Source organism: Gallus gallus, chromosome 3 (assembly GCF_016699485.2).
Source record: "Gallus gallus isolate bGalGal1 chromosome 3, bGalGal1.mat.broiler.GRCg7b, whole genome shotgun sequence".
NCBI lineage: Eukaryota > Metazoa > Chordata > Aves > Galliformes > Phasianidae > Gallus > Gallus gallus.
The window spans coordinates 105964926-105991537 of record NC_052534.1 but is presented as its reverse complement, the minus strand read 5'-3'; the positions used below and the strand labels follow the sequence as shown (position 1 = coordinate 105991537).

At 41.8% G+C, this 26612-nt stretch overlaps 1 protein-coding gene across 34 annotated transcripts in view; it reads right to left on the bottom strand.

The window, feature by feature from the left end:
- HMBOX1 (homeobox containing 1) overlaps positions 1-26612 on the bottom strand; it is a 126102-nt gene that overhangs the window by 30750 nt on the left and 68740 nt on the right. For 27 of the 34 annotated variants that reach the window (XM_015285113.4, XM_015285111.4, XM_015285118.4 and 24 more), the window contains 2 exons: positions 25847-25957; positions 17886-18039 (listed from right to left, as the gene is read on the bottom strand). In XM_015285113.4, coding sequence (XP_015140599.1) covers positions 17886-18039; positions 25847-25957 — 265 coding nt within the window. The remainder of the gene's footprint in view (positions 1-17885; positions 18040-25846; positions 25958-26612) is intronic. The other 7 variants (XM_015285123.4, XM_040697251.2, XM_040697258.2 and 4 more) reach the window with 1 other exon arrangement.

Genomic DNA, 26612 nt, shown 5'->3' with positions numbered 1-26612 from the left:
AAAAAATCGAGAAGTTTTTGGGCAGCTAATCAAGACAATTTCATGAAGACCAGAAAGCTAAGTGGGTACCAGAAGGGAGCTGGAAAAGAACTACCTTTCTTTCCTTCCACCTGCAGGCTTATTCCTCTTCCACTTTTGTGACACACCTCCTCCTTCCCTCATGCACTCAAGCTGTCTATGAACTTGTCCAGCTCATGCTTCCCAAAATTGCACCTTCTTCTCTGTTTCTCATGAAAAAAAAAAATCTCTACGGTTCTGTTTCTTTTCAGTCCGGTATCATAGAATGATCATAGAATCATAGAGTGGCCTGGGTTGAAAAGGACTACAATGCTCATCTGGTTTCAACCCCCTGCTCTGTGCAGGGTCACCAACCAGCAGACCAGGCTGCCCAGAGCCACATCCAGCCTGGCCTTGAATGCCTCCAGGGATGGGGCATCCACAGCCTCCTTGGGCAACCTGTTCAGTGCGTCACCACCCTCTGTGTGAAAAACTTCCTCCTCATATCCAACCTAAACCTCCCCTGTCTCAGTTTAAGACTATTCCTCCTTGTCCTATCACTGTCCACCCTCATATATCCAGGTATATCCCTGCTAAGGGATAGGGAAAGAACTCAGGATGTCTGAATTTCTCTTCCCGTTCTAAAAGTCCATGAAAACTACAGATGAAAAATAAGAAGCAGTGTGAACTTCAAAGAAAAAAAGAAAAATAACAGGCAGAAGTAAATCCTGCAAAGGCACACTGCTTTCTAGACAAAGGGCAGCTGTCAGCTGAATACCTTCAATGAAGAAACCAAATGATCTCTTTTGTAGAAAATGACAGTGGGGGATTAAAATGAAAAGTGGCCAAATAATTTACATGAGATGAGAATCCACATGATGGTAAAGAATGTAGATATCCTTGAAGCAGTTTCATTTCAATAACACTGAAGCCTAGAAAAATTGCAGATTCAGAGAAACCTTCTTTCTTTCAGGGATAATGTGCTTAGGACAATGACAGAGAGAGAATCTATCTCAGCCCTGGGTTCTGTAATGGAAGTTAATGCAATTCCTCCCCTCTTTACCAAGGTGCCCCTATCCAAATTCCTGCAATAGTTGCCAATCTTTTTTCTCAGCTGTATGGCTCTTGTTATCCAGGCTTAGATATCAGATGCATTAAGCAATGCCTCAGTAGTGCTCCTGATAATCCGCAGTGGAAGTTTCGCTGCTCTGTATCAGCTCTGCATCTGCCAGGGAACTGTTTGAAACAATCCAAGTCACAGAGCAGCAGGATGGCCACATTTGGGGCATTTTCATAGGGCTGGATGTTAGACTTAAGGAGATAAAATCCAGCACTGCTTAAAGAGCCCAAAGCTGGGGAAGGGCTGAGTTTCCAGCATGACATAATGGTTAAAGCGATGCTCAAATATGTTGCAGGGTAACAATTAACTGTGGGTCAGCTGCTGGAGAATTAACCATCCTTAAGGTGAAGTAATTCAGGTATGCACGTATACATGAGAGCAGTCTTACTGAAAGAAGGATAATTTACCTTGCAATTAGCAGGAGGCAAGAACACGCAGACAGATATTTATTGAAAAGCAGCTGGCAGCCTGCAAGTTCACTCCCTCACTTAACTTTGTGTTTGCATCTCTGGGTTCCCACTTCTATTAATCAGGAAGCAGCTTGAGAGCAAAGCATCCCAGCACTCCTGCTGGGGCTCTGACTCTTCCACTGAAGACCATTTTCCCCAGACTCAGGCTGCAGTCCTGCTTAAGTGCAGACTGAAAGGGATGGGTCTTACCCTCTCCTTCACTCCCTTTTTGCAGGAACGCTTTCTGCCTGACTGGTCTGGCTTTCCACCTATGCCAGGAGCAGTGTTTGCACAGCCAAAGGACGCAGGGAGGAGATGGCAGAAACATACAGCTGGAAGCAGTTCCATCAGTGGCAGCTCACACATATCCTCTTAAGCTGATGCTAAAAGCAAAGCCTGAGTGCTGAGGTTGTGGACTGGCCAAGGGATGTACAGGAAAAAATAGAACTAACCATTTTCCACAGCTCCCATCTGACCCCTGTTGATGAACAGAAGATCTTCCTGCCACCAGGGACTGAGCTGGCTGCCAAACACTCTGATGTCTCAAAATACACGAGAGTGCAAGCTGCTCTTTTGCCTCTGATAAGACTGCCTGTAATTTCAGCTCCCTATCTAGTTTCCCTTCAAACAGTTCCTCTGCTTCCCACTGACAGGTTACATAAAACACTCGAATATAGTTACCTGCCTTATCTCTCATTAGTATATTTATCAACACGGTATCACCCAGTGGCAAGAGGTCACTGTTTCAGACTTTGTGGCTTTTAACAGAACTATCATTCAGGCTGTCAAATCAATGGAAATATTCCTGAAGTTAGTCTGTCATCTGTGCCTGAGATCTTATCTCTGCGTGGCATGAAGCAGACTGTCAAAGAAGTGACATTCAAAGCATAATCTCATTGGAAATTGTAATTATTAGTTCATTTCCCACTAAATACTGGCCAAGAATATCACTAAAGCCTTTTTAGTAGGGTCAACAGACAACACTATCCATTTTATCTACTGCTATTTCTACAGATCCTACAATATGCATGTGTGTCAACCAAACAGTGAACCCCACAATACAGATAGCAAAAAAAGAAGCTCGAAGATTTTGTTTCTCAAGATAAATGCCCTCTCTGGTGGAGAGAAGAATGCAATAAAGTCACTAACTTCTCCTTCCTCAAGAAACACAGAATGTACCTAACAGTTCAGATGCTACAAGAAACATCTGGTGAGCAACTTCTGTACTTGAGATCAGCCAAGGACAAGAACAACTGCTCTTGGGATCCAAGCAAGTACAAAACTCGAGTCTAAGCACTCCTTCTCAACTGGGCTTTCTAGCCAAGCAAAAGATAATCCCAAGGCTTCCCTCTAAGGAGAGATGAGTTTAAGTCACCGTCTGTAAGAGAGGTTTTATTCTTATACTTCTTCTCATAGAAGGTGCAAATCAGGAGGAAAGATCTCAACAGGATTTGGTTACTCACAGCACCAGACATGTAAATTCTAATTATTATTTTGCTTGTCACTACCTGTTTGTGTATATACTGATACGGTTGTGCAGTTTATGTTAAAAAACTCAAACACAAGGTATGGCTCTTTCTCTTATTTGTACAAATCAGTGGCTAAAGACAAGGAATCATTTTACTGATGTTTCTTAGCAGGAGTCTACTGTGCAGTAGAGATTAAAACATCACAAATACACCTTGCACTGGAGTGTGTAGGACAGGATGACCTTCAAAGCTACTACAACATCAAGAAGTTCCTAATTTTTTAAAAGTCATTTTCTTGATATTTTGACAGCAGTTTCAAGCACCAATACAATCCTATCAAGCTATTAAAATTATCCTAAAAATTCTTTAAAAACAGAATTAATTGATAATAGCTCCTAAAGCCTCATACTTGCAGAAGATAATCTATGCCTCCTAATCTATAGCACCCTACTGTTGAGATAATTAACAATTAAAATAAGAATAGTTAAGACATCGGAGGTAGCGATTTACTCTTCCTTGTAATTGGATTTGGTGATAAGAATATATCTGAAATTACAAAACAGCTGTCTTACGAGTAGAAAGATTTGAAATTTTTAGCAGTTTGAAACACACAGGTAGCTTCTGTTTAAGGCACCTTGAAGACACTGACAGCACACAATGGCTGGAATTGTACAACTATCCCTAAGCTTAATGGTGACCCAGAACTCCTAAAACTAACGTAGCTGAATTGTTCACAAAACAAAAATGGTGGAAATCTGTTTTAAAAGGCAGGCACTAATGCATCAAGACACAATAGAGTGAGAATTATTCTGTAATATTTCAACAGCCAGTTGGTATGAGCATATAGTACCTTCAAAGCTCTTCCTAACCAGATACCTAAGCATGAATAATAGCGTGAGCCTTGCTCTGCTTCATTTACTTGCAACCTTTAAATGGAGACCTATACACTACAAGGATATTCATGTGTGTTTAATCCTTTGGGCTTAACCCTGTGATAAACAAGACCTTTGTGAAGACACATGCAAAGAAAACATCTCATCGACAGTTCTAAACTTCGTACAGGGGGAGAGTTATGAAGTTGCACCCACTGGATCAGCCAGCTCTGCCAAAGTAAGCTAAGTCAGTTCATGGATGTAACATCACCAAGGAGTGATGAGGCTCTGCAGAAATCACCCCCAGCTCTTCAATAAGTGCTGCTCAGTAAACCCAACTCTGTGGAGGGATGTACCATAATCAACACTGGGGTTATTAGAGACACTATTTGCAAAACAACAGAGGACTCCAAGGTTTTATTTGGCAACACAAACAAGCAGAAAAGCGTATTAATTGAACTGCACATTACTCAACCCCAAACTTTGCTTTATTCTCTTCCATAAAATGCTGAACTCAGAGTTAGAATCTGAGTTTGCTGCTCACCTAAAGTATTTCTACAACTATAGCCCTTTCTTATCTCCAAATTCTGCTTGACTAGTAAGTTCAGCACAGGGTCACAAAAATAAATGTATATATGTACATATATAATATATATGTACAGAATGCCAAGTATAAGCAGCAAGGTCCCCCAAGCTTTTCCTAGTTAAATCCCCCAAAGGTTATGTTTTTCAGAATGTTATAGTCCTTGTGGCTATGAAGCTTTTAAGTCTCACTTTGTCCTGTAGGAGAGAAAAATGCTAACCACGGCACTTGTGATAAAGTTCAAGATGAGCTGACAACTTCCTGCACACTATTAAATCACTAGCTTCCCCCTCCCGCAATGATCCACAAGTTTTTATTCACAGTTTCCAGTACTGGACCTGACTCAGCTTAGGAGGGCACAGACAGCCATCACTGCTACTGCATTTTCAGGAAATAAGAATTGATTAAATTAGTTAAAGGCTCCTACAGAATCCAGAAGACGAGGTGAGGTCAATTCTTGCAAGGTATCCAGTGCATTAAGTCAAGAGGCTCAGGATCAAAGCTTCTGATTGTGGGTTCACAACATGTATTTTTTTTCTAATGGCCAGTGCCTTTAAGATCTGGACCAAAACTCCTACTGCATTAAGTATTACACAGACACAAGGCAGAAAAAAGAATTTATTTGATTATCAGATATTAACGTAACAATTTAAGGCCTGAACAGCAATGTTAGAGATACAGACAAAAAAAAACCAACAAAAAAAATCAGCTACAAGGAAGTGAAATGAAGCCACAGCTCCTGACTCCTATACTTGTGCTCCATATCACGAGCTGTGATTTTTGCCATATGCTTCCTCTTAAATACCACTGCTACTTCAGTTCAGGAAAGCCATGCTCCTTGGGGACAGTCTCATCTTCTTCTCTGAGGAGGTATGACTAAAACATTACTGGTAGTAATACTCTAAAAGCAATTGAAAAGTTCTTGACTCTCTCCCCATGCCAAAGAAAATCTTAGCACTTGTGGACTTCAGTAAACCATTCGGTATAGAGACAAACGGGAAAATATTAATAACTTTAGAAAGGACACAGATTAGTACGAGACAGTTTTGACCCTAATTATGACCCTAAAAACTGGGCTGAAGATTGAAAATAATGGCCTGGAAGGAGACCATCATTGACCTCGGGTACAATCTTTGGAGTACCTTAAGAATGAAAACACTTAATGATCTTAACACAAAGCCTCAAGAAGGTAATGAAATCTGCTGATGGGAAAGTCAGAAGCCATGCCAATGCAGGGAACTGGGGTATCATAAAAAGTAACAGACAAACCTAAGCGCAAGAAATAGAAATGTAAGAGTGCAGTATGCAAGGTCATACCCTTTGGGAACAACAGCAGCTTCTACACACAAAAGTATCATCATCTGTAATAGAAAGATCACTGGCTGTTAAGCCACACTACTAAAATAGCTGAACAAGATCACACCTGAATGATGCACAGCCTTGGTCTTCCTAGAATTTAAAACTGAACAGCTACGAGAGCACTCAGGGTAACAGAGAAATGGAAAGCTTATCTTGCAAGAGGAACAGATTGTTTTACCTGAACAAACCTCAAAGCTGAGATGAGGTTATGGTTTACCATAAATACATGAAGGTGGTCAACAGTGGAGAAAAGAGATGGAGCACAGCATCTATTCAGTTAAACAATGATACTGCTTGAGGAAGGACAGGTACAGGCTGATCACAAACAATCTCAGGAACACAGACTTCTACCTGCTGGAGCAATAAGAGCCTGCTGGGTAGAAGTCTCCCAGTAGGCTTTTGTGCCCTCGGCTATGTCTGCCTGCAGCATAGAGAATTTAATCAGTTTCTTAAGAGGATATAATAAAGGTTGACTGAAACAAGAAGCTGGGCATGAAACAAGAAGTCCCAGTCCAATGCTCCTGGGATTAAGAGAACATCAAGGAGCATTCAGAAACTGAAAGAGCGCTGGCTTACGTCGATAATAAGCAACAAATCGAATGACCTTTTCTGTACGTTTTGTACTTATGTATCCTATTTTCTCATTCTTTTTTGTTTATGAGGAAATTATATCAAAAAAAGCCCTTTGGAATAGTTCCACGCCTTCTATTTTGTTGACCAAGTTCCTTACAAACAGCACAGAATTCAAGACAGATTAAAACTTACACATGCTCCAAAGGAAAATCAAACAAAAAAGGTCAATTGTGCAATCCTGGTCTACAAAAATGAAAGGATAAGAAAGAACCTCGGATGTGGTAGTGTATTTTGTGGTTAAAGCCCATATGGTTCTCTGATAAAGCATTCTTTTTAGTCTGTTTAAAACACTCCACAGGCTAACCAAGATCCCATAAATACGCGATGTAACATATTTTAAGAGTTTTACTTAGGAATTTTGCTCCCTCATTTCTCCTTGTAATTGCTCTGTTTATTACTTGTACAAAGACCTCACATCTGTTACTAGATTGCACAGAATTTCCTTTCACTGAGGTAGGTTTGGACCTTGTTCAGAGACTTGCTGCAGGGAGAATCAGCGCAAACACTGCATACTTCTCGAAACCATAAATGCGCACATCCAACAGTGTGCTGAGCTGGGCAGTGCTCATGCACACCCCGTGCTCAAAGCTGGCTGCATCACAGTAAGAAGTGACAAGGTGCCAACCTGAGTGCTAATTCCTTCCCCGTTCTTTCCAGAGCACTCAAGATGTTAATTCTGTAATTCACTTAAGTGGGTTTACTCCATGGATAACATTACATACAGGTCAGGTAAATCTCACTGAGTGATGGCTATCTCTTTCAGGTGAGCTTGGACCTGGAACGACCCTGCTCAGCAGGTCAGGGTTTGCCTAGTTCATTCTCAGGAATTTAAGTAAGCTGAAAAAAAAAGCCAAAGACGATGATCACAGCTTTATGATCACTTGTGTCTGTTAATGCAATAGCAAACATCTCTCTGGGCACTATCTGCTGAACTCCCCAGAAGTTTGGTGCCAAAGAGCTGAGTATACTCCCCAGCAACGGCTCATTTGATAGGACAAGAGGGAATGGTTTTAAACTGAGGCAGGGCAGGTTTAGGTTGGATATTAGGAGGAAGTTTTTCACCCAGAGGGTGGTGACGCACTGAACAGGTTGCCCAAGGAGGCTGTGGATGCCCCATCCCTGGAGGCATTCAAGGCCAGGCTGGATGTGGCTCTGGGCAGCCTGGTCTGCTGGTTGGTGACCCTGCACATAGCAGGGGATTGAAACCAGATGGTCATTGTGGTCCTTCTCAACCCAGGCCATTCTATGACTCTGCGAAGCTCTTTCAGTACAGAGACGATGGAACATAACTGTTAACATCCTTGTATCTGAGCACATCCAAAGACATATCACCTTCACATGGGTTCCAATAGGATCAGGCTGTTCTACAAAGCCTACAGTGAGTAGTCATTACAAAATAGCTATATAAAATGTAAGCTGAATATACCATGGTCCAGTTCACACAGCTTCTGTAACAAGTATGTCATGACTTTCTCTGCCTACTGAAATTAATGAGCAAAATACAGCGGTGTAGTTAATTAATATAAGCTTTTTCTTACTATGTGATCCTCTGTACTTAGAACAGAATAATCATAGGAAGAAGAACGCCAAGAATTCCAGTGAGTATAATGCTGGTATAGAAGAAAGCCATGGAGAGATTACCCACAGCACTGGACTTCATGGTAAGCGGCACCTAGAGATCTCAACATGACTGGCAAAGAGCCCACTGTGCAGGTTCCACACATGAACAAAACACAAGCTTTGGCTCAAAGAAGTTGTGATCTAAAAAGATTGGCATTAACAGTTGCATTAAATAATGTTCTGGAAAGTAAACGATTTATTTTAGATACGAATAATGCAGATCACTCCAGTGAAATTCAGACATACCCAAACACTCCCACACAACTGAAGTTCATTAGATATCTTCGCAAAAATCAGAGTAATGCACACAGAAAGGAATAAATTCAAACTACTCATGTACACCAATTGGTTCTAAATTAGTTGTAATCATTCAGGAAAAACACACATCACTGTGGACTACTCAAAGAAAACATACTTGCAATCAATACACAAACGATCAGCAAAAACAGATGTTAGACTGGGATCGAGGAACACCACAAATCTGATTCCTCTGTCTGTATAATCTTAGGATCACAGAATCTTACAATGGTTTGGGTTGAAAGAGGCCTTAAAGCCCACCCAGTCCCAAACCCTGCTATGGGCCAAGGCACCTCCCAGCAGCACAGGTTGCGCAAAGCCCCATCCAGCTAGCTCTGAGCACTGCCAGGAATAAACCATCCACATCTTCTCTGGGCAGCCTGTGCCAGGGCCTCATCACTCTCAAAGTGAATTTATTCCTTATATCTAATCTATCCTTTTAGTTTAAAGCCATTATCTCTTGTCTAGTCAGTGCATGCCCTTGTAAGAAGTACTTCACCATCTTTCCTGTAGGTCTTTTTTGGGTACTGGAAGGCTGCTATAAGGTCTCCCCAGAACATTCTCCAAGCTGAACGCCAGCTCTCAGCTGCCTCCACAGGAGAGTTATTCCAGCCCTCCAAGCATCCCTGCGGCCTCCTCGGGACCCACTCCAACAGATCCATGTCTTTCCTCTGTTGAGTGCCCCAGGCTGAATGCAGTACTCCATGCTGGATCTCACGAGGGCAGAGTAGAGGGAGTCAATCACCACCCTGACCTGCTGGTCACGCTGCTTCAGATGCAGCCTGGGACATGGGCGGCTTTCTGAAGCACAAACACACACTGTCAACTCTTGCTGAGCTTCTCATTCCACACATCACACAATTCCTGCTCAGGGCTGCTCTCAATCCATTCTCCACTCACTCTGTATTTGTGCCTGGGATTGCCCTGACCCAGCTGCAGAACCTTGCCCTTGCCCTTGTTGAACTGCATGATGTTTGTGCAGGCCTACGCCTCCAGCCTGTTCAGGTCCCTCTGGATGGCAGATCCTTTCCCTCCAGTGCACCAACTGCACCACACAGCACGGTGTCACTGGCAAACTTGTGGAGGCTGCACTCAATCTCACTATCTATGTCACCAACAAAGATGTACGTTGAACAGTACAGGTCCCAGTACTGACCCCTGGTCTTCACTTGGACACTGCAACACTGACCCCAACTCTCTGAGTGTGACCAGTCAAACCAGTTCCTTACCTACCAAGTGGTCCATCCATCAAACACACATCTCTTCAATTAAGAGACAAGGATGTTGTTCAAGACAGTGTCAAATGCTTTGCACAAGCCCAGGTAGATGTTGTCAGTTGCTCTTCCTTTAGAAACCAGACCTATAACCCCATTACAGAAGACCACCAAATTTTTCAGACATGATTTCCCCTTAGTGAAGCCATGCTGGCTGTCACCCATCACCTCTCTGTTTATTGTATGTCTTAGTGTAGTCTCCAGGAAGATCTGCTCAGTGATGTTGCTAGGCAGAGAGGTGAGACTGACTGGTCTGTAGTTCCCCGGGTCTTCCTTTTTTCCCTTTTTAAAAACAGGGGTTGTGTTTCCATTTTCCAATCAGTGGTAACATCACTCTGGAAATATGGTAATCAGTGCTGCTCCAGTCCCTTCTCACCTAACCCGGATCACTAAAAATTAAAATGCAGAATCACAGAAGTTCAGAGTTGTTGAGGTTGGAAGGCATCTCTGGAGGTCATCTGATCTAACCCTGCTGCTTAAGCAGTGCCGCCGAGAGCAGGTTGCCCAGCAGAAACAAAAAAGGTCCACAGAAGAGTGGTAATACACATTACTAGAGGCAAATAAAAAGACTTTTCATTTGAGAACAGTTAAGAGAAAGAATGTTTAGCTCAGGAAGGAGGTAAGTAGTACATCGACAGTAGTGTATAAGATGAATGATCATGGGAAGGTAAATGCCATGTTTTTATTCTTTCACAGATACTCGGGCAAAAGGGATCTAAAACTTTTTAAACACATTTTAGCATATGAAATTAAACTAGGTATAATTAGCTCTCCCAAGGTACGCCAAAGACCTTTGCAGGACTTAGAAGGAATTACATATTTATGTGAATAATAAGAATGCCCATAGCTGCAACAGCAGGATATTCAGAAAACTGGGATAAGGGAGTTTTTATCCACAGCCATATGAGTTGTAGCCATATGTGAATTAGCCACTGACCAGAGAGGAAGGTAAGAGAGAACGACAAACAATATCATCATCACCACCTGTGTTATTCCTGAGCCCTCTAAGCTTCAGTTGAGACAGAATTCCACAGTGTTGGGTGCAGTACAGGAACCTCTTGTGCCAGAGAGAAAAGATAGAGCTGGAAAAGCTGCACAAGGACAACATGGCTGCTCTTTAATGAGTCTGACCTGGGCTCATATTAAGCAGCCCATCACTCAGTGTACATCACCGTACGTTCCATCACATACTCATGTTTTCCCAGAAGGAATTCAGGTTGAATTGAGGTTGCCTGTACGCCACCCCTCCCTAAGCAATGCCCTGACACAGTTCTACAAACTGGCCACATGAAATCAATGCAAGTGCAAAACAAGCAGCTGGGTGCTGCACCTGTTAAGAACACAGAGACACACTCTGAAGTTGTCCCAGAAGAAGCCAATTGATGCTTTCAAAAACAATATGTTACAGAGATCTCAGAGATTCTCTGATACATTGGTGCTATCAGAGCCAGCAAAAATGACATTAGCCTGCATGATAAGTACTGATCATACCTCTGGACATCCTCACTCAAAGCATCTGGGTACAAACAGTGATCTCTGATGCCAGTTGTATGAGAATTGCCATGATTCGATGAGAAGACAACGGTATACCTTAGGATGAAACCCTCCTTTTCACCTTCACGAGCAGGAGACGTAATACTGAAGCATCTACTGGCTGTGAAGAAAGGCACAATATCTGGACTAGAGAAGAATCCCCATTCTTAAAATATGGGCTTGCCACATGAGATAGTGCTGTTACGGGTCAGACTGACAAGGTTCCCTTTGCAAATGTTGATTTCAGTTATTTTGACCTTGGCAAAAAAAATAAATAAAAAAAAATATAAATATCTGGAGTCTGCTGCAAGGAACTGCCCCTCCCACAGATCTCTCTTTTTAATAGTAAGAAGAGAGAGAACAAAGATACAAAAAGCACCTGAGCTCCCTGAAGAAAAGTAACTCATTAGCTGCTGAATCCTTCCAGACAGCAGTGCCTGGTGAGCACTTTGGACAGATATCCTAGTACTACATTTTGCTGTGTGCTATCTGCCACACAACTGGGATTTGCTTACAGCTGATTAAAATAGGAAGCTTGAATATTATGCATATCTAAGAGGGAATGTAGCTTGATCTAATGCAAAATAAGAAAGATACTGACTGTGTAGCAAGCAGAAAATGGCTGCTCTTGCAATTTTATGAAGACATACAGCAATGACCCTGAGTTGAACCTCTTGAACTTTCAGACAACAAAATGATTCTGCCGGTGTCTAAGTTGTAAAGGGAAATTCACCAAATGCCTTTGCAGAAGTGCCTGTACTCATGGATGTCAAAGCACTTCACAGGTATGAACAGTAAATGAAGATCCTAAAGAAAATAAATTCCTTCCTTAGATCTCAGAGGACTTAATGCAGTTAAACCTCCCACTGCGACTTCCTGACTAACAAACACCTTAGAACAGAATGGAAAGAGATGGAAAGTTATGTGAAGGAGTCATCCAGTGTTTCCCTCTGCACTGAGATCAAGTATATCAGAAAAACCCTGACAGGTTTTAGCTAATACGTTCCAGAGAAAAATTCCACAGTTTTTATAGATAACTTCAGTGCTCAACCATCCATAAAGCTAGAAAGTTTTGCCTAAGACCTAACACAAATCCTCCTCGGTAAGCTGAAGGTTGTGGGCTTTGAGCTCCTTGCTCACCCCTCCTCCTTTGGTTTGGCTCAGTCTCCCAAATGGGCAGTAGGTGTTTTACAGTCGAGATCACTGAGTCACAGCAAAGTTCAATGATATCTGAGGGTCACACATGCAGCAACACATAACTCTCAGCACTTCCCACCTCTCAGCACTGGCTCAGAAAAGCCCAAGGAAGGCAAGCAGAATTTCCAAGCCTATGATGGACGTTGTTACATTGATGAGAAACTGATGTTCTGTTTCTAACAATATACAAGCCTAATGGAAGAGACCAAAAGACATTACTTCCTGCTCTGTTGTCAGCTTGGAGAGGGAGAAACACAATGAATCCAAAACTTACATCTCCTCCAAAGCCTCACACAGGAAACTTAGATCCCCTATGGGGCTGGTATTAAGGTTCTGCTAGAAGACATAACTAAGAATAATGGGATGAAATTAACTAAGAAAATTTCCTAACTGAATTTCAGGAGCTAATAGAGCTCTCATTTTCCCCAGGGAAGCTGTGGAAGCCCCGGCACTCAGGAGAGCTGCAGTAATAGTGCTTTCACAATCGGAAGAATTTCTAATAGCGCATGTCAGACCTGATATCACTCAGAGCCAGAACCATGCACAGGGCTCTGCTGGCTTGCTGGGACTGCTGCAGAAGTTGCTTCTTCAGGAGGATGGACAGCGAAAATCAAAGGACACGCCTTCAACAACGCCAGTGCAACTGCCAGCATGACCGTGCTTTTAGCCAAAGCAGGAACTCACCCAAGTCAAACCAAAACACAAAACTGACACGCAAACAGAAAGAATCATGGAAAATTGGTAAGTTTTCTTTTGCTAAGCCTTCCCTTCTCGGCGCTCTCGGTCATGCATACCTGTCACTTGCCCTGAACCAGTTCTGGCATGCCCTCATTGCACGGCAAACTGAATTAATTCACAAAAATGGAGGGGGAAACACTGTTTTTTTTCTGAACCAAGCTGGATTGGCAGGTATTTCCATCCAACAAGAAACATATCTGGCACAGTGCAGGATGGCAGGAGCAAGGAAACTGAGGAGGAGGAATTGAGAAGGGTGATGAGACAGGATAACACCTAAAGGATGAGATGGTGACAAACTGTTAATTCAGCTCAGCTATATCACGAAACCATACCCTCGGTATCTCAGGAAATCTAAACTCATTTCTCTTATGATTAAGCAGCCTCGGATCACAAAGCCAAGTGAAGCACCTGACTCCATTTTGCCATCTATGAAATGGGGATGATAGGTATCAGTGTCATTTACTGCCTTTAATTTTAATACATCCTTACAAAAGGATGCTTCAAGAGCGAAGTAAAGTATTACAATTAAAAGAACACACACAATCAAACCAAATAACCTTCGAGCAGAAAGAAAAGCCCCTCCGTTCCAGATAAACTGAAATGAATCAACTAATGGATTATTCATGTTGTCCAGAGCACAATTTATAGTTATTTTAATTTTTGGATAAAGCATATACTTTAAAAACCCAACAATACTCAGGCCCTCCCTCCCATCGGTCTTTAGTGGCACTTAACAAAAGTGCCTTAAAATGGGTGTATTGCCATCGATCCTGCTGCTGATCTTAGATCATTCCTTAGTAACAATTTGCCTGAAAGAAAAGATAAACTTCAGCTGCAACATACGATTAGAGAAGCACAAATAACTTAAAGGAAAAAGACAGACAAAGATGACACAGCTTCATTAAAAGAAGGAAAAAAAAAACCCTAAGGGGATTTTCAATTTCATAGTTCTAACGAGAGGGGTTGAAAAGAGGTAAAGCAGAGGAAAAGAAAATCTTTAGGATGAGATGTAATACAGAACAACACGAAACTGAACCAGAAGCAGACTTTCAAGTTTAACCTCAGGTTTGAACAGAAAGGACTGCTGAAGTCTTAGCTCTATTCCCAAAGGAGGGTAAAGCCACACGACAACATCACCACTCACAAAACTCAGCATATTTCATGAGTAGGAGGCTCAAGAAGAGAACAGGTCAAGGTTGATATCACTAGCACAGCAGTGAGAGGGAGCTTGCACTGCAGTTGTCTGAACCACACCTAGTCTGAAGTTAAATATAGAACTTTACTTTCTGGAACTATTGCTCCTCTTAACCTTCAGAACATAAATATTCGGAGCAATATTTGGAGAGAAAAAAAAAAAAAAAAAAAAGAGAGGGAGAACAAGACCTTCTGGATCTATTGTCCGAAATCTAAGCCCAGTGAGTAATAAACTACCCTGGGAGAATTTCCAAAAGAGCAGTAAAGACTGGAGAATTGAATTACAGAGACCGCAAGCACTATTCTGGAAATCCAGTGTAAACCAATTAGTTTCTTTAATACACACACCCCACAAAAAGACACTTATGCACATCAGATACTTCAATATATGTGCTGGCCTGTAATCTTAATTATGATATTGCTGCCAACGTGATGTAATTAATCGCATTGGAATTATTGTAGATTTGCATTTTAAAAAGACCTCGTACTTCGGTGCATGGGACAAATCCGGACTGGTTCTGTGCGTTTTTGGCTGGGGAGCACTTCTCATTTTTACAATCAAATTCAGATTCTTTCCTTGAAGTGCTCTCAGCTTTGATATACTGACTTTTAGCAACTGCATTTCATACCAACCAATTCTAAGTCAATAGCACAGACCACAATTAACTCACACAGCAGCCCAAGACTTTGATCCTCACCAAAGCCTGTTTTGCTGCTTCACAGCAACATTTCAAAAGTGTACAAGTAAAAGTAGCTTTGCATCACCTACACAAGAGTTCCAATTAATGTCTAGATTCAGCCCTCTTATTGTTAGGCATTTCAATAAATCACCAAAGCAGGTCTTGTTGCAGAAGAGACCTCTCTTGCAGTTAAAGGTGCACGTACTCCTCATAAGTTGCATCAGCATGATGAAATTGCCTTCTGGATCCCTACTTCTCATTGCTGACAAGCCAGAAAGCCCAGATGAACAAACACTTTACTGAGATACCCAAAAAAGAAGCTCAAAACTAGGTGCCTAAATCCCTGCATGCACCAACAGCACATTAAGATGCTGCAGGACATACAAATGCAGCACAATGAAACAAGCATTTAATTAAGGATTATAGTCCATTAAAGCGAGTAAGATGCCTTCGCTCACAGTCAAAACTTAATCCTTTAGAGGAAAATGCAAATTACCAGCTGAATGGCCCCAGTCCACACTCAATGCCAAACACTGGTTTGTGGGCCAAATGATGATTCCTGACCCTGTGGCAGCAAGCAAACCTGATCTGCTTGGGTGAGACAGCTGGAGTCTGGTTACCCTCGTGCTGGCTGGTGCTTTGAGTCATATTACTGAAGAGCCTGGAGGACTTTGGTGACTTGGAAGTGAAGTTAGTCAGCCTCTTCATAGGGCTCCCAAGTCAGTGCTTTTCTCCCATCGTTTCAAACTTGTCACACAAAAAATGTTTACAGCTCAACTAGGCAGATGAGCATCCATCAGTTCAACAACCGTATTACAAACCTGCCTTTGCTTTATTGCCATACAAAGCTTTTACCACAGCTTGAGGTTACTGTATTCTTGCCTCTAGGTAAAACTCTTGGCCACGCTTTCCTCATTTCCAGTACTCATACATAAAGTTGTGAAATCCCATGTTTATGGTGACCTAGCAAGGATTTTGCACATTATTTTTAAAGCCAGAATGAAGGGAACATGGTAGAAGTCTCCATTTAATTAACCAAAAACCAAAAAAACTCCTGCAGTAGAGATCTTACAGAGCACAAAACATGACACAGTGAACAAAACCAAGAGTGGCTAAAAGAAGAAAGAGAGTAATAAAAAAATTAGATCAGGTGATTACATATCTGTATACAGTACTTGATGATTTCCAATGTCAGTGCTGACTTGCTTCCTTCAATATACAAAAGGAAACCTTTCTAACAGACACATACCAAACCATTACAGCTCATCTGACTTCAAGAGTGTCACAGTAGAGACCGGACTTAGAAGAGATGTGGAAGAGGAAAGAACTTACTTAACTATCTCCTGCTCTGTGATTCCACAGCACCTAGCGTAAGGGAGCCTAAAACATGATCATAATGCAAATAGCAAATAGTAGTAGGCAGGAAAACACCCATGGCCAAGATAGCTTTAATTCTACCTCAAAGCAACCAAATATTTTACACACAACAAGAGGATGGCATGGTCCTAAAGGTACACAGAGCTGTAACATTTCTGTAACCCTTCACATAGCGATCAGGACAGTCATACAAGCACTTTGAAGTACCAGACATTGTTCCCACACTGCACATTCTATGCAGAGGGGGACATACCAGGTAAATGCAAACCTCTGTGCTATCAGGACATTACACTAGATGGGTCTAGCAAAGCAGAACAGATTTTAAACATTTACCTTATTTCCTTTAGGAAGATATTCAGCCAAAGCTGTGCAGTACAGTGCCAGCACAGAATATGGAAACAAACAGTTACTGGCCTCAGCTCTGCAAAGCTGCTGTGATGGCCTGCAGCTTCACCCACATACGTTCAGCTCAGTATTTTAGTATTAGGTAAGGTAGATGTAGACACCCTCCTGCTTCTAATCAGTTCCAAAGACCCTCATGCAAATAAGAGGAAGGAACAGCAGTAAGGAAATGGCAAAAGCACATCCTAAAAATCTGATGGCCAAGGATTCAATGGATTTGCAAACTAGGGTGGAATATAGTGTGTGAAAAACATCATCTAGCACTTTCATGGAGAGGAGGTTCCTTATGCTCCTGGAGAGAAGAAAACTCCTCCCAGTCATTTAGCCTTTATCAGAATTAAACGTTCATCTCTAAACTATGTGAGTTCACCAGACCTTCATTATTACATGATGTTACCCATAAAAGAGAGATTATTGTAAGGAAAGGGAAGGGAAAAGCACATAGGCAGCAAGGAGACCAGGCTCAGAGAGTGCTTTGTCTCTGCAGGAGTGAAGAGTAGGGAGCTCTAATGATCACCTACCACTCTGCATATGTATTTGAACGATCTACTTTGCTCTGTACTGCTCCCAGCTCATGTAAAAGGGTTGTAAGAGCCTTTTTGGATAGGAAATATATTGCTTGTTAAGGCAAAGTTCTGCATCCTGTACAATTACAGTGCTGCTGAAATGCCAGTATCAAATATAAAATAACTTGAAACGTTATGAGAATAAACCAGGAAAGCAGAAAGGAGATATGTAGAGCATAAAGAGTGTGCAGAACTTCACCAAGAGAGAGGCAGGATTAGACTGGATGGAAAGGTTTCTGCAAAAGAAAAGGACGAGCTGCACGAACACCAATGCTCTCAGACTGAGCCATGGAAAAGACTCCTTAGCAGCTACAAGATACCATAGCGTCCAGAGGAGTACAACACATTTTTGTTTTTTTAAAACGAGGGCTGAGATAGCTCCTCCTACTCTACCATGAGGAATTACAGTTAACACTTACTGGCACGCGTGATACTAAAAGGGCATCCAGGAAAACAAAGATAGCAGAAAGAAGGATACTTGCATTGGCTTTAAGTGCCCCTCTCCAGAACCCCAAAATGACATACCTTTCCATCACAGCCAGGCATTCCTTTCTCCATGTGAACCGACTGCCTCGCCGTAGTCTGAAGGTCCCAGAGGTAGCTGTGACTGGGGGAGGCGTCTGTCTCCATTCTGGCTCTTCTATTGGGATGGGAGCGGGTCGCATGCTTAACGTGGCCCCTAGGGATAATAAACACCACGTTTCCTAGTGGACTAAAAATCACGCCCATTTCCTCACTCCTGCTTGTGGAAAAAAAGACAAGACAGATGATGAAACCATTCAAACTAAATAGTAAAGCATCATTAAAAAAAAGACACCTTAAGGATATACAAAGCCAGCTAGAGTTCCCATTCCCAGCCTCCGAGGCAAAGCAGTACCAGGTGACCACAAAAACCTAAGGATGACATAGCTGAGCTTGTTGCCTTTGCTGAAGCCACTTTGGAAATGCTGTCTTGTCTTCATCAAATGTCATAAAGAAGGGAGGAGCTGTGCCCCAGCTGACCTTTATTTAGGCTGTGATGCTACCACTTTGGTCACAAAATGGGAAATAGTTAATTGTACAGCAGTCTCAGAAAGCACAGCGTAAGCTTATACCCAAAGGTATTTTGACGTGGCTGAAGAGCCAAGTAAACACTTGAAATAGCTCCACAGATAGAAGCACACACAGTGACCTGTGCAAACATGGGCTCCTGAGTGCCAGGCTGACTGAGAAAGTCACTGAAAGCAGATTAACATCACATCTTTCCACTTTGGTCCCCCACCTATGGACATATCTCTCCTTTCAAGAAGCCTGAGCTGGAAAGCATCAAGAGAGAGATGGGAGCTGGCACAGTGCCTTCAGGAAAAGCCCTTTGAAACTTACCCGAATCCTTCCACAACAGCCTCTCAGTTACTAAATCAAGATAAATCAAAACACAGAGACCAATCTTTCATATAGCTCTGGGTGAGGGGCATTTCTGTGTGAAACAGGGGGATGCTCTGAGGGAACTGTGCTCAGCAGCTACCCCTGGAGGGAAGGAAGAAACAGCTGCTCTGACGTGGGAAAAATAAATAAATAAATATATATATATATCATATGAAAAGCTAAATCATCACCCATACCCCATAAGCACCCTGAGCACAACTGGATTTCATGCATTCTAACAGGCTGGGGTTTTTTTTTTCCCCCTCAAGAGTAGCAAGTGGCACTGCTCACACGAGGAGTATGCCACTGTGTGCATGTAAAAGCAGGGCTGGGACAGGAGAGGCCTCTGGGTCCAGAGATTACTCAGAACGGTTAGGATTTAATCACAAAACCATACCGTGTTAGTAAAACAACACTGGTTCATTTATTTTATAACACAGTTAAAGGGGTTAAGGGAACTCAGAGTTTAACCAATAAGCAAATTCCTACAGTAAAAAGCAAGGAATTAGCTACTTGTGCACTTGGCTGTGCTTCTTTGCAGAAATGCCCAACAAGTATTTTCCTTACTGGCAGAGGGAGCAGAGCCCAGAAACATTTACAGACCTTCCCGAGGAGAAGCCTACAGGAAGTGAATCCCACCACCTCTGCCTTGTGTGTACAAGGACAGTGATTCTTGCCAATTCCCAACTACTTCATTTTATTGACACATGAAATGCGTCCTATGTTGCCAATTCTTTTGGAGGCCATTGCAAGGAGAGTTCCTTATCTACTCTCTAATCTTTGCACGATTTGAGGTCTGGGTCAGTATCAGGTTGCTAGGCTCTAAATACTTCCCCACAGTTAAAATATAAACATTATTCATTTATTTAAAAGAGCCTGGGGAGAATGGGAGCTTTCCCTGCACTGTCTTAGCAATGTATTGTCCCCACCTAAGGATTTCATTTGTATGTTCTCAAGAAAAAAGGGGGAATATGGAAATATCAGTGATGCCTAACATGAAGAGATGCAGAGTAATTATATCAAATTTTGCAGACAAAGACTGAAAAAACATCAGCATTTAAAGTATAAATTTACTCCCGCTGCTGCCACGTTCGCTTACTGAATTTTTATTTACATTTTTTTGTTGTTGTTTAGTAGCCTTCCTATCAATTTACCTATCAATTTACCCATTTCTCTTTTCTACAGGGCAACATCAATATCAGCTGCTGATATGGGAGAAGCATGCTGTGCATTGCAAGCAAGTATACGACCCCTGTTTTTGCACATGAAGAAGGACAGAAGCACCTGAATGCATACAGAGGCACAAGATGTGCTGGGATGTATCTGGGAGAGTGAAAGTGGTGGATATGTGCATTGTTGCTGCATTTGATGAGACAACTTGAGCTTTGCTTCATCTCCTGCAATTACGTGAGCACTTTGGGATCCCATTTATTCTGCTGTTCCAAAGCCTCATTGAAATCTTCTCTCAGACCAGCTTCACATCTTTACAACTTATTTTCCATCCCAGCTGCCATTTCAGATTGTTTTTACAAGCTCCTCAAACAGCTTCTAAGAAGTGAAGCTTCTCTCTTCTGCAGAACAAGCAGAGCAAATGTATGAAGTTTCTGTCTCGGTATATGCATCAAAAAGCAAGAACCTGTAAGTGGTGTAGAGGTGAATCATCTGGGAAGGACTTCTCTCAGGGAGAAAAAGGAAAAGTGCCATCTCACTACTTGCCAACACTGAGCACTTTTTGCAACAACTCAGAGCCACCTCTATACTGAAAGCTTCTCATGACAAAGGCCTTCCTTCTCTAGGCACGTCACAAACACTACTCTGAAGAAAGAGAGCTGCTCTTAAAAGCATCACATGCAGTTGCTGATCCACATCCCATCTCTCACAGAGGCCCTGAAATACAAGGGTGATGCACAGAATGGCTGGAGCCAGCCTCAGGGCATCTCCCAGCTCCAAGAAATCATTTACCAGCAAGTCTCTGCAACAAGTACCTACCATATATTACACTGATAAGAAGAGATGTCATGCTTCATTTTTAGCCAGACTGACCTGAGAGCACATAATAAACACCTTCCAGTTACTCCTGAGCCAAGCTAGATTTGAATCAGCAGCCTGCACACCAAAACGTTCCTTACAGGGCTCACTGCTTGACTGGGAAGGATCAGAGCAGGACTGTTGAAGCTCTGTAAAATAGTAAATCACCAACAGTACATTTCGAGTACGAATCTCGTGGGATATCCAGCCTCTGTTGTTTTGGTTGGGTGCTTGGTTGTTTGGTTTCTTTTCATATGTTTTTCTGATATATCCAAAGAAGAGCTACTATGGGAGTAACACAAGAGATGTTACATCCTGGTAATAACTACTTTTCTTTTTCCCTTTTGCTCAAGGAGGAAAAGCACAAGGTGACCACAGCTGCCTTCCTGTTACAGAGGACTAGCTGAAATAAAGCATCTAAGCTAACTGGAGGCAGTCTGTAACCATCTGCAACTCCAACACATCATTTCTAGGAGACAGCTTCAGGTTACAGTGCACAGAAGCAAAAGAAATGCTCAAGTTGCTCCATAACAAGCCTTCCACGTTGCTCAAGACCCAGTGCCAGCCAAACTAATCAAGCTAACTATCAGTATGAAAAGAAGTATTTATTTATTTAAAAGCCAGGGGCTCTAAAAAAATAATCAGAACATTATAGGACTCAATGCACTCATACACTGGCTTCTGAAACGTATATTATTTATCTGCTGCCAAAATGCTCGTGGCCCTCTACAAAACACAAGAGACGTGGTGCCTGTCCAAAAAACTCCATATCTAAATGGAAAGTATCCCTATTAATTGGTTTAAAGTCCTTTCAAACATTAGTATTTAGCATTGACTTCTTTCCCTCAAGAAAAAACTGCCTTTCACCCTAATTGGCATCTGCTTCCAGAAAAAAATAGTCACTAATCCATTGGAGTTTGCAGCTACGCTATTAAGTTTGACATTACTCATACCAGGAAAACATCGATCAAGAAGTCAAGAAGTTTTTAAGCAAGATTATTGCATACAGCAGAAAGGTTTTTTTATGATCTCTGAGCATTTGCAGCATTCCTATCTGCTGTTGCCTGAACAATGCTCTTTAAGATATTCATCAATGACATCAACAGTGGGATTGAGTGCATTCTCAGCAAGTTTGCAGATGACACCATGCTGTGTGGTATGGTTGACATGCCCAAGGAATGGGATGCCATCCAAAGAGACCTAGACAAGCTGAGCAGTGGGCCCAAGTGAACCTCATGAGGTTCAATAAATCCAAGCGTAAGGTTCTGCGCCTGGGTCATGGCAACTACCACTGTCAGTACAGGCTGGGGGATGTAAGGATAGACCACAGCCACGTAAAAAGACTAGTGGATGGGAAGCTGGACATGAGCCCTTGCAGCCCAGAAAAAGCCAACTGTATCCTGGGCTGCACCCAAACAAGGGTGGCCAGCATGGCCAGCAGCTGCTCTGTGCTGGAGAGGCCTCACCTGGAATACTTCTTCAGGAAAGACATGGACCTGTTGGAGTGCATCCAGAGGAGGGCCACAAAAATGATCCAAGGGATGGAACACCTCTCCTATGAAGACAGGTTGAGAGAGCTGGGGCTGTGCAGCCTGGAGAAGGGAAGGCTTCAGGGAGACCTGAGAGCGATCTTTCAGTATCTAAAAGGGGTTTATAAGAAGGAAGGGGCAGACTCTCCAGCACGGTCTGTTCTGAGAGGACAAGGGGAAACTGGTTCAAACTAAAAAAAAGGTGAGATTTAGACTGGATATAAGGAAGAAGTTTTTTACAATAAGGGTGGTGAGGCACTGGCACAGGTTGCCCAGGGAGGTGGTGGGTGCCCTGTCCTTGGAGATATTCAAGGTCAGGATGGACCATCCTCTTAGCAACCTGATCAAGCTATAGGTGTCCCTGTTCACTGCAGTGGATTTTGACTAGATGACTTTTAAGGATCCCTTCCAACTCAAAAGATCCCATGATTCTATGAACTGTCACCAAAGACAGGAGAAGTATAGTAACTACCCACGCAAACAAGCAATCAGAAGCAAGAAAACAATAGGCAGCATATTCTAGAGGCCAAAGCAAACTGGCAAGTAACAAAAGTGATGGAATTGCTGAGTCTTTTTGGCATAGGAGTAGCGTCTAGCCATGTCTCAATGGCACTGATGTCTCAAAATCACCCTGATGCTCCACAATACAAATTTCTCAGGTTAGCAGATGCAAGACTACTTGTGGATGATTGAAAGCATTATGTACTACTGTCACATACTTGAAAAATGAAAATGATGCATTTACACGTTATTTTTTGTTTCTTGTATTCTTTGAAAGTCCTGGCTGTGTACAGTACATGAGCAAAGTACAAGACAGTCCCTTTTTTGAGGGACTTACAGGGAAGGAAAGCCACTCATGCCTTGGGAGCAATCTCATCTTTACCTGGTAGGTGGGAATTAGGAGCAAAAGCAAAATCACTTGCTAACAGTTGTACAGAAAAGTAGCAGAGCCAAGGAAAGACTGCAGGTCTGCCAAGTGATTTCTAGTCCTGCCCTCAGAAAGCAGCTTTTCTTTCTTTATATTTCACAAACTGATTGTATTGGGTGCCCTGGGTGCTTCAAAACTGTTTCAATTGTAAGCGAAAATTATCTTCCTTTTACTACACTAATGAATTCAGTCAGAAAATGAACTTAGTTTGGAGACTCCCATTGTTAAAAGTAAGGATTAAAGAACCGATAAACTAAACGTTCCCAAAGACCTCTTTTTGCCCACTGGTAACTCAAACACAAACGTGCTCCTGTGCAGAGGGACCCAAACCTATCATTCAGAGAAGAAGGTCCAAGATTTTGTTCCCAGTAGCTGCAATCATAAAAAATGAGATAATAGAAAGCCAATTTTCACTTCTTCATAAGACAACAAATAGAAAAAAAGTTCGTGCCACTCATTTAATGACTTCAGTTTTTATCAGAGGAGGGCACTCTTTTGCAAAGAGTGACTAGGACTGCTGTGACCACTTCTGTACGAATATGGCAATGATTTTCTCCTTTTCAGATTCTAATGAAAGCAGCTAAATGGTCTGGGAATTACAGGATACTGTATCAGTGTCCAAACTTCAGCTCCAAATTGGTTCTATTAATAGTAATTTAAATCCAGGATGCTTTGGACAAGGTTGGTTATCTTCCTTAATACACTGTATACACTTGCACATATGCATGCTAATTATCTCTTGCCTGACCAGTCTGACCTGCAATCTAGTTGACGGCAATAATAGAAAGAAGTGGACGATCCCAAAATAAACAAATACAATCACATTTTCCTCAAGCACACTTTTCCAACAGCCACAGGAAAACTAAGCTTCCCCGCCCCTTACCTCAACCTCTAAAAATAAAACAAACGTTATCTGGTTCTGAAGGGAATTTAAATGCAGCCAAATAGTCTCTTGGCATAGGCAGAGGAGGCATTCTGCCTTTTACACTTCTTGAAAATGCTGTACAAGGTCTCTTATTTGAAAAAAAAGGTTAAATGCAAACAACCACTCTTAAATTTTCCCATGTGTGCATAAAGAAAAGCGAACAAGAACTCAGCAGCACTGTGCATCAGGAACACAGAAGTTAACATCAATTCAATTATATTTAAGCTACACTTCTCTAGCCTGAAAGGACAAAAAGATGTGAGCCTGTGGATAAAAATACATTTTCCTCTCTTAGTACCAAGTTTGACAACTCTTATCCTGGTACAGAATACTATTTCCTAAACAGCTCCAAATGATACTGGAAAGAAAAGATGCAAGGACAGAAAAATCCATGCAAGAGTTTTCACTGCTAAGAGAGGCATTTTTTTCTTAATTACTTTCTTCTATTTAAACACACCTTCCAAAAAAAAACTATGGCTTTCTCTGCTGTATTGGAGGTAATATCTTCCCTCAAAGGGAAATACATGGCTGAGAGCTGCTTCACATGGTACAACATGAGGCTTCCAAAGAAGCTGGTAGTGAAAGGCTGCATCCAATACCTTTGCTGACCCTCGGTATCACAACTTCAAATTCTATGAAAAATCAAGGCCACTTAGGGATCCCTGCAGCTTGTTAGAACCTCAAACCCTTGGCACATTCATTCCTTAAGACAGTTTTCTAGATGCTTAACAGAAAGGACAGGCTTGACTCTAGCTTTGAACTCACCCAACTTTAAGCTAAAATATTCTCAGGCCAATTGACAGCCAGAGCATCCTGATTGACAGCTCACACACAAAGCAGAAGTGTTGAGGATCTGTTTTTGTTGGAATTCTTCTCAATAGAATTTCGGATGTTGAAGCCAAGTTCATATTAGAGAGGCTACATCTTAAATTTCTTAAACAATTACACAGTTAATTTAATCGTGCCAAACCAAATGAATAAAAAAGGCAATTAAATGTAAATATCTTGATATGTACAGTAAGACTACTGAAGGGAAAATAAGAACAGTAGTCAAACAAAATCTATAGAGAAAAACAATGCAAGGAAATGTATTCAACTGTGATTTTGAAGACTGCTAAAGACAATGAAGAGCTTTATTTCTCATTATATATTTAAGATCTATTTTGAGATTTGAAGAAGGGGGTAGAATTTGAGAGAGACATCTCCATTTAATCATCGTAACTATCCACACATCTCACCCATGAGCTTCAGCTACAACTCAAAACCTCTGAAGTCATCCCAGTTCCTCTCAGCTAAAATGTACATATTTGCTTTAACTTCATATTACACAGCCATTATTAGTATTTTCTCCTTCTTCACTCTGAAGAGCCTCAGCATCTATTTTGTGTCATCTGATTGTAACTTCAGCGCACACTCTTCATTCCCAGAGCTAGCTGGGGGGGGGAGGACAGGGCAAGTAACCACAGCTGAGAAGCTGGACAGACAGCTGTGGGTGAGTCAGTCCTACATCTGTTGCTGTAAATGAAAGGTAGACCTATTCCTAAGAAATGAACCAGAGGAAATACCTCATCAGTATACCACGAAGTGAATGACCAGTGATAATCCAAACCAGTGACAAAAGGCTTTTTTCATACATCAAATGGTAGGAGTTGTTTAGGCTAGATGTGTTTACCAGGATTTGTCTTCTCAAGCTGGTACCATCTGTAAAATGCCCTTTTCTTTTGTTCACTCAAGTCTGACCCCTGCTGCAAAAGCCAATGTGAGATCCGGCTCTGACTGATACCTGTAGGAAACAAAAAAAAAAAAAAAAGAGAGAGAGAGAAAGAAGAAGAGAAAACTTGTTCTTTTAAAATATTTAAAGTGGTTCTTATAATAATATAAGTGTTGTCTTACAAAGCCTGGAAATTTGATGCTAATATTTCAATCATAGAAAACAGAGTTCAAGCTTCTTCCCCTATCCCTAGCTGCTTTATCTTTCTTGCTATTTTCATTCTCAAGATACATCCTGGAAACAGCACAGTCAGTCTACAAGCAAGAAGGGCACACACTGGGAAGCCAAATCTACTGCTCGCTGAACTGTCCCATTCTGAACCACAGCTTCCTTGGTTCTTAAATTTCTTCATCTGTGAAATGGGAACATGTCCCTTACCCACTATTACATATAGGAGATGAAACTTAGGAGATCATTATCATTCAAGGCTTGAATAAAAAGGGAGATAAACACAGAAACAGTTTATGTGATATAGATCAAATCACCCCAGAAATGCAGCAAGCCAGCTATCAGCTGCTATAACAACAGCAAGGAAACCAAACAGAAAGAGCAGCTGCCTGTCAGCAAAGCAAAGCAGGACACAGGCCCTATGTACCCAGGAAGGATTAGGGACAAAGAGACTTCTAAGAAAATAGTAAAAGGCAAAAAAAAAACCCTGGAAATTAAT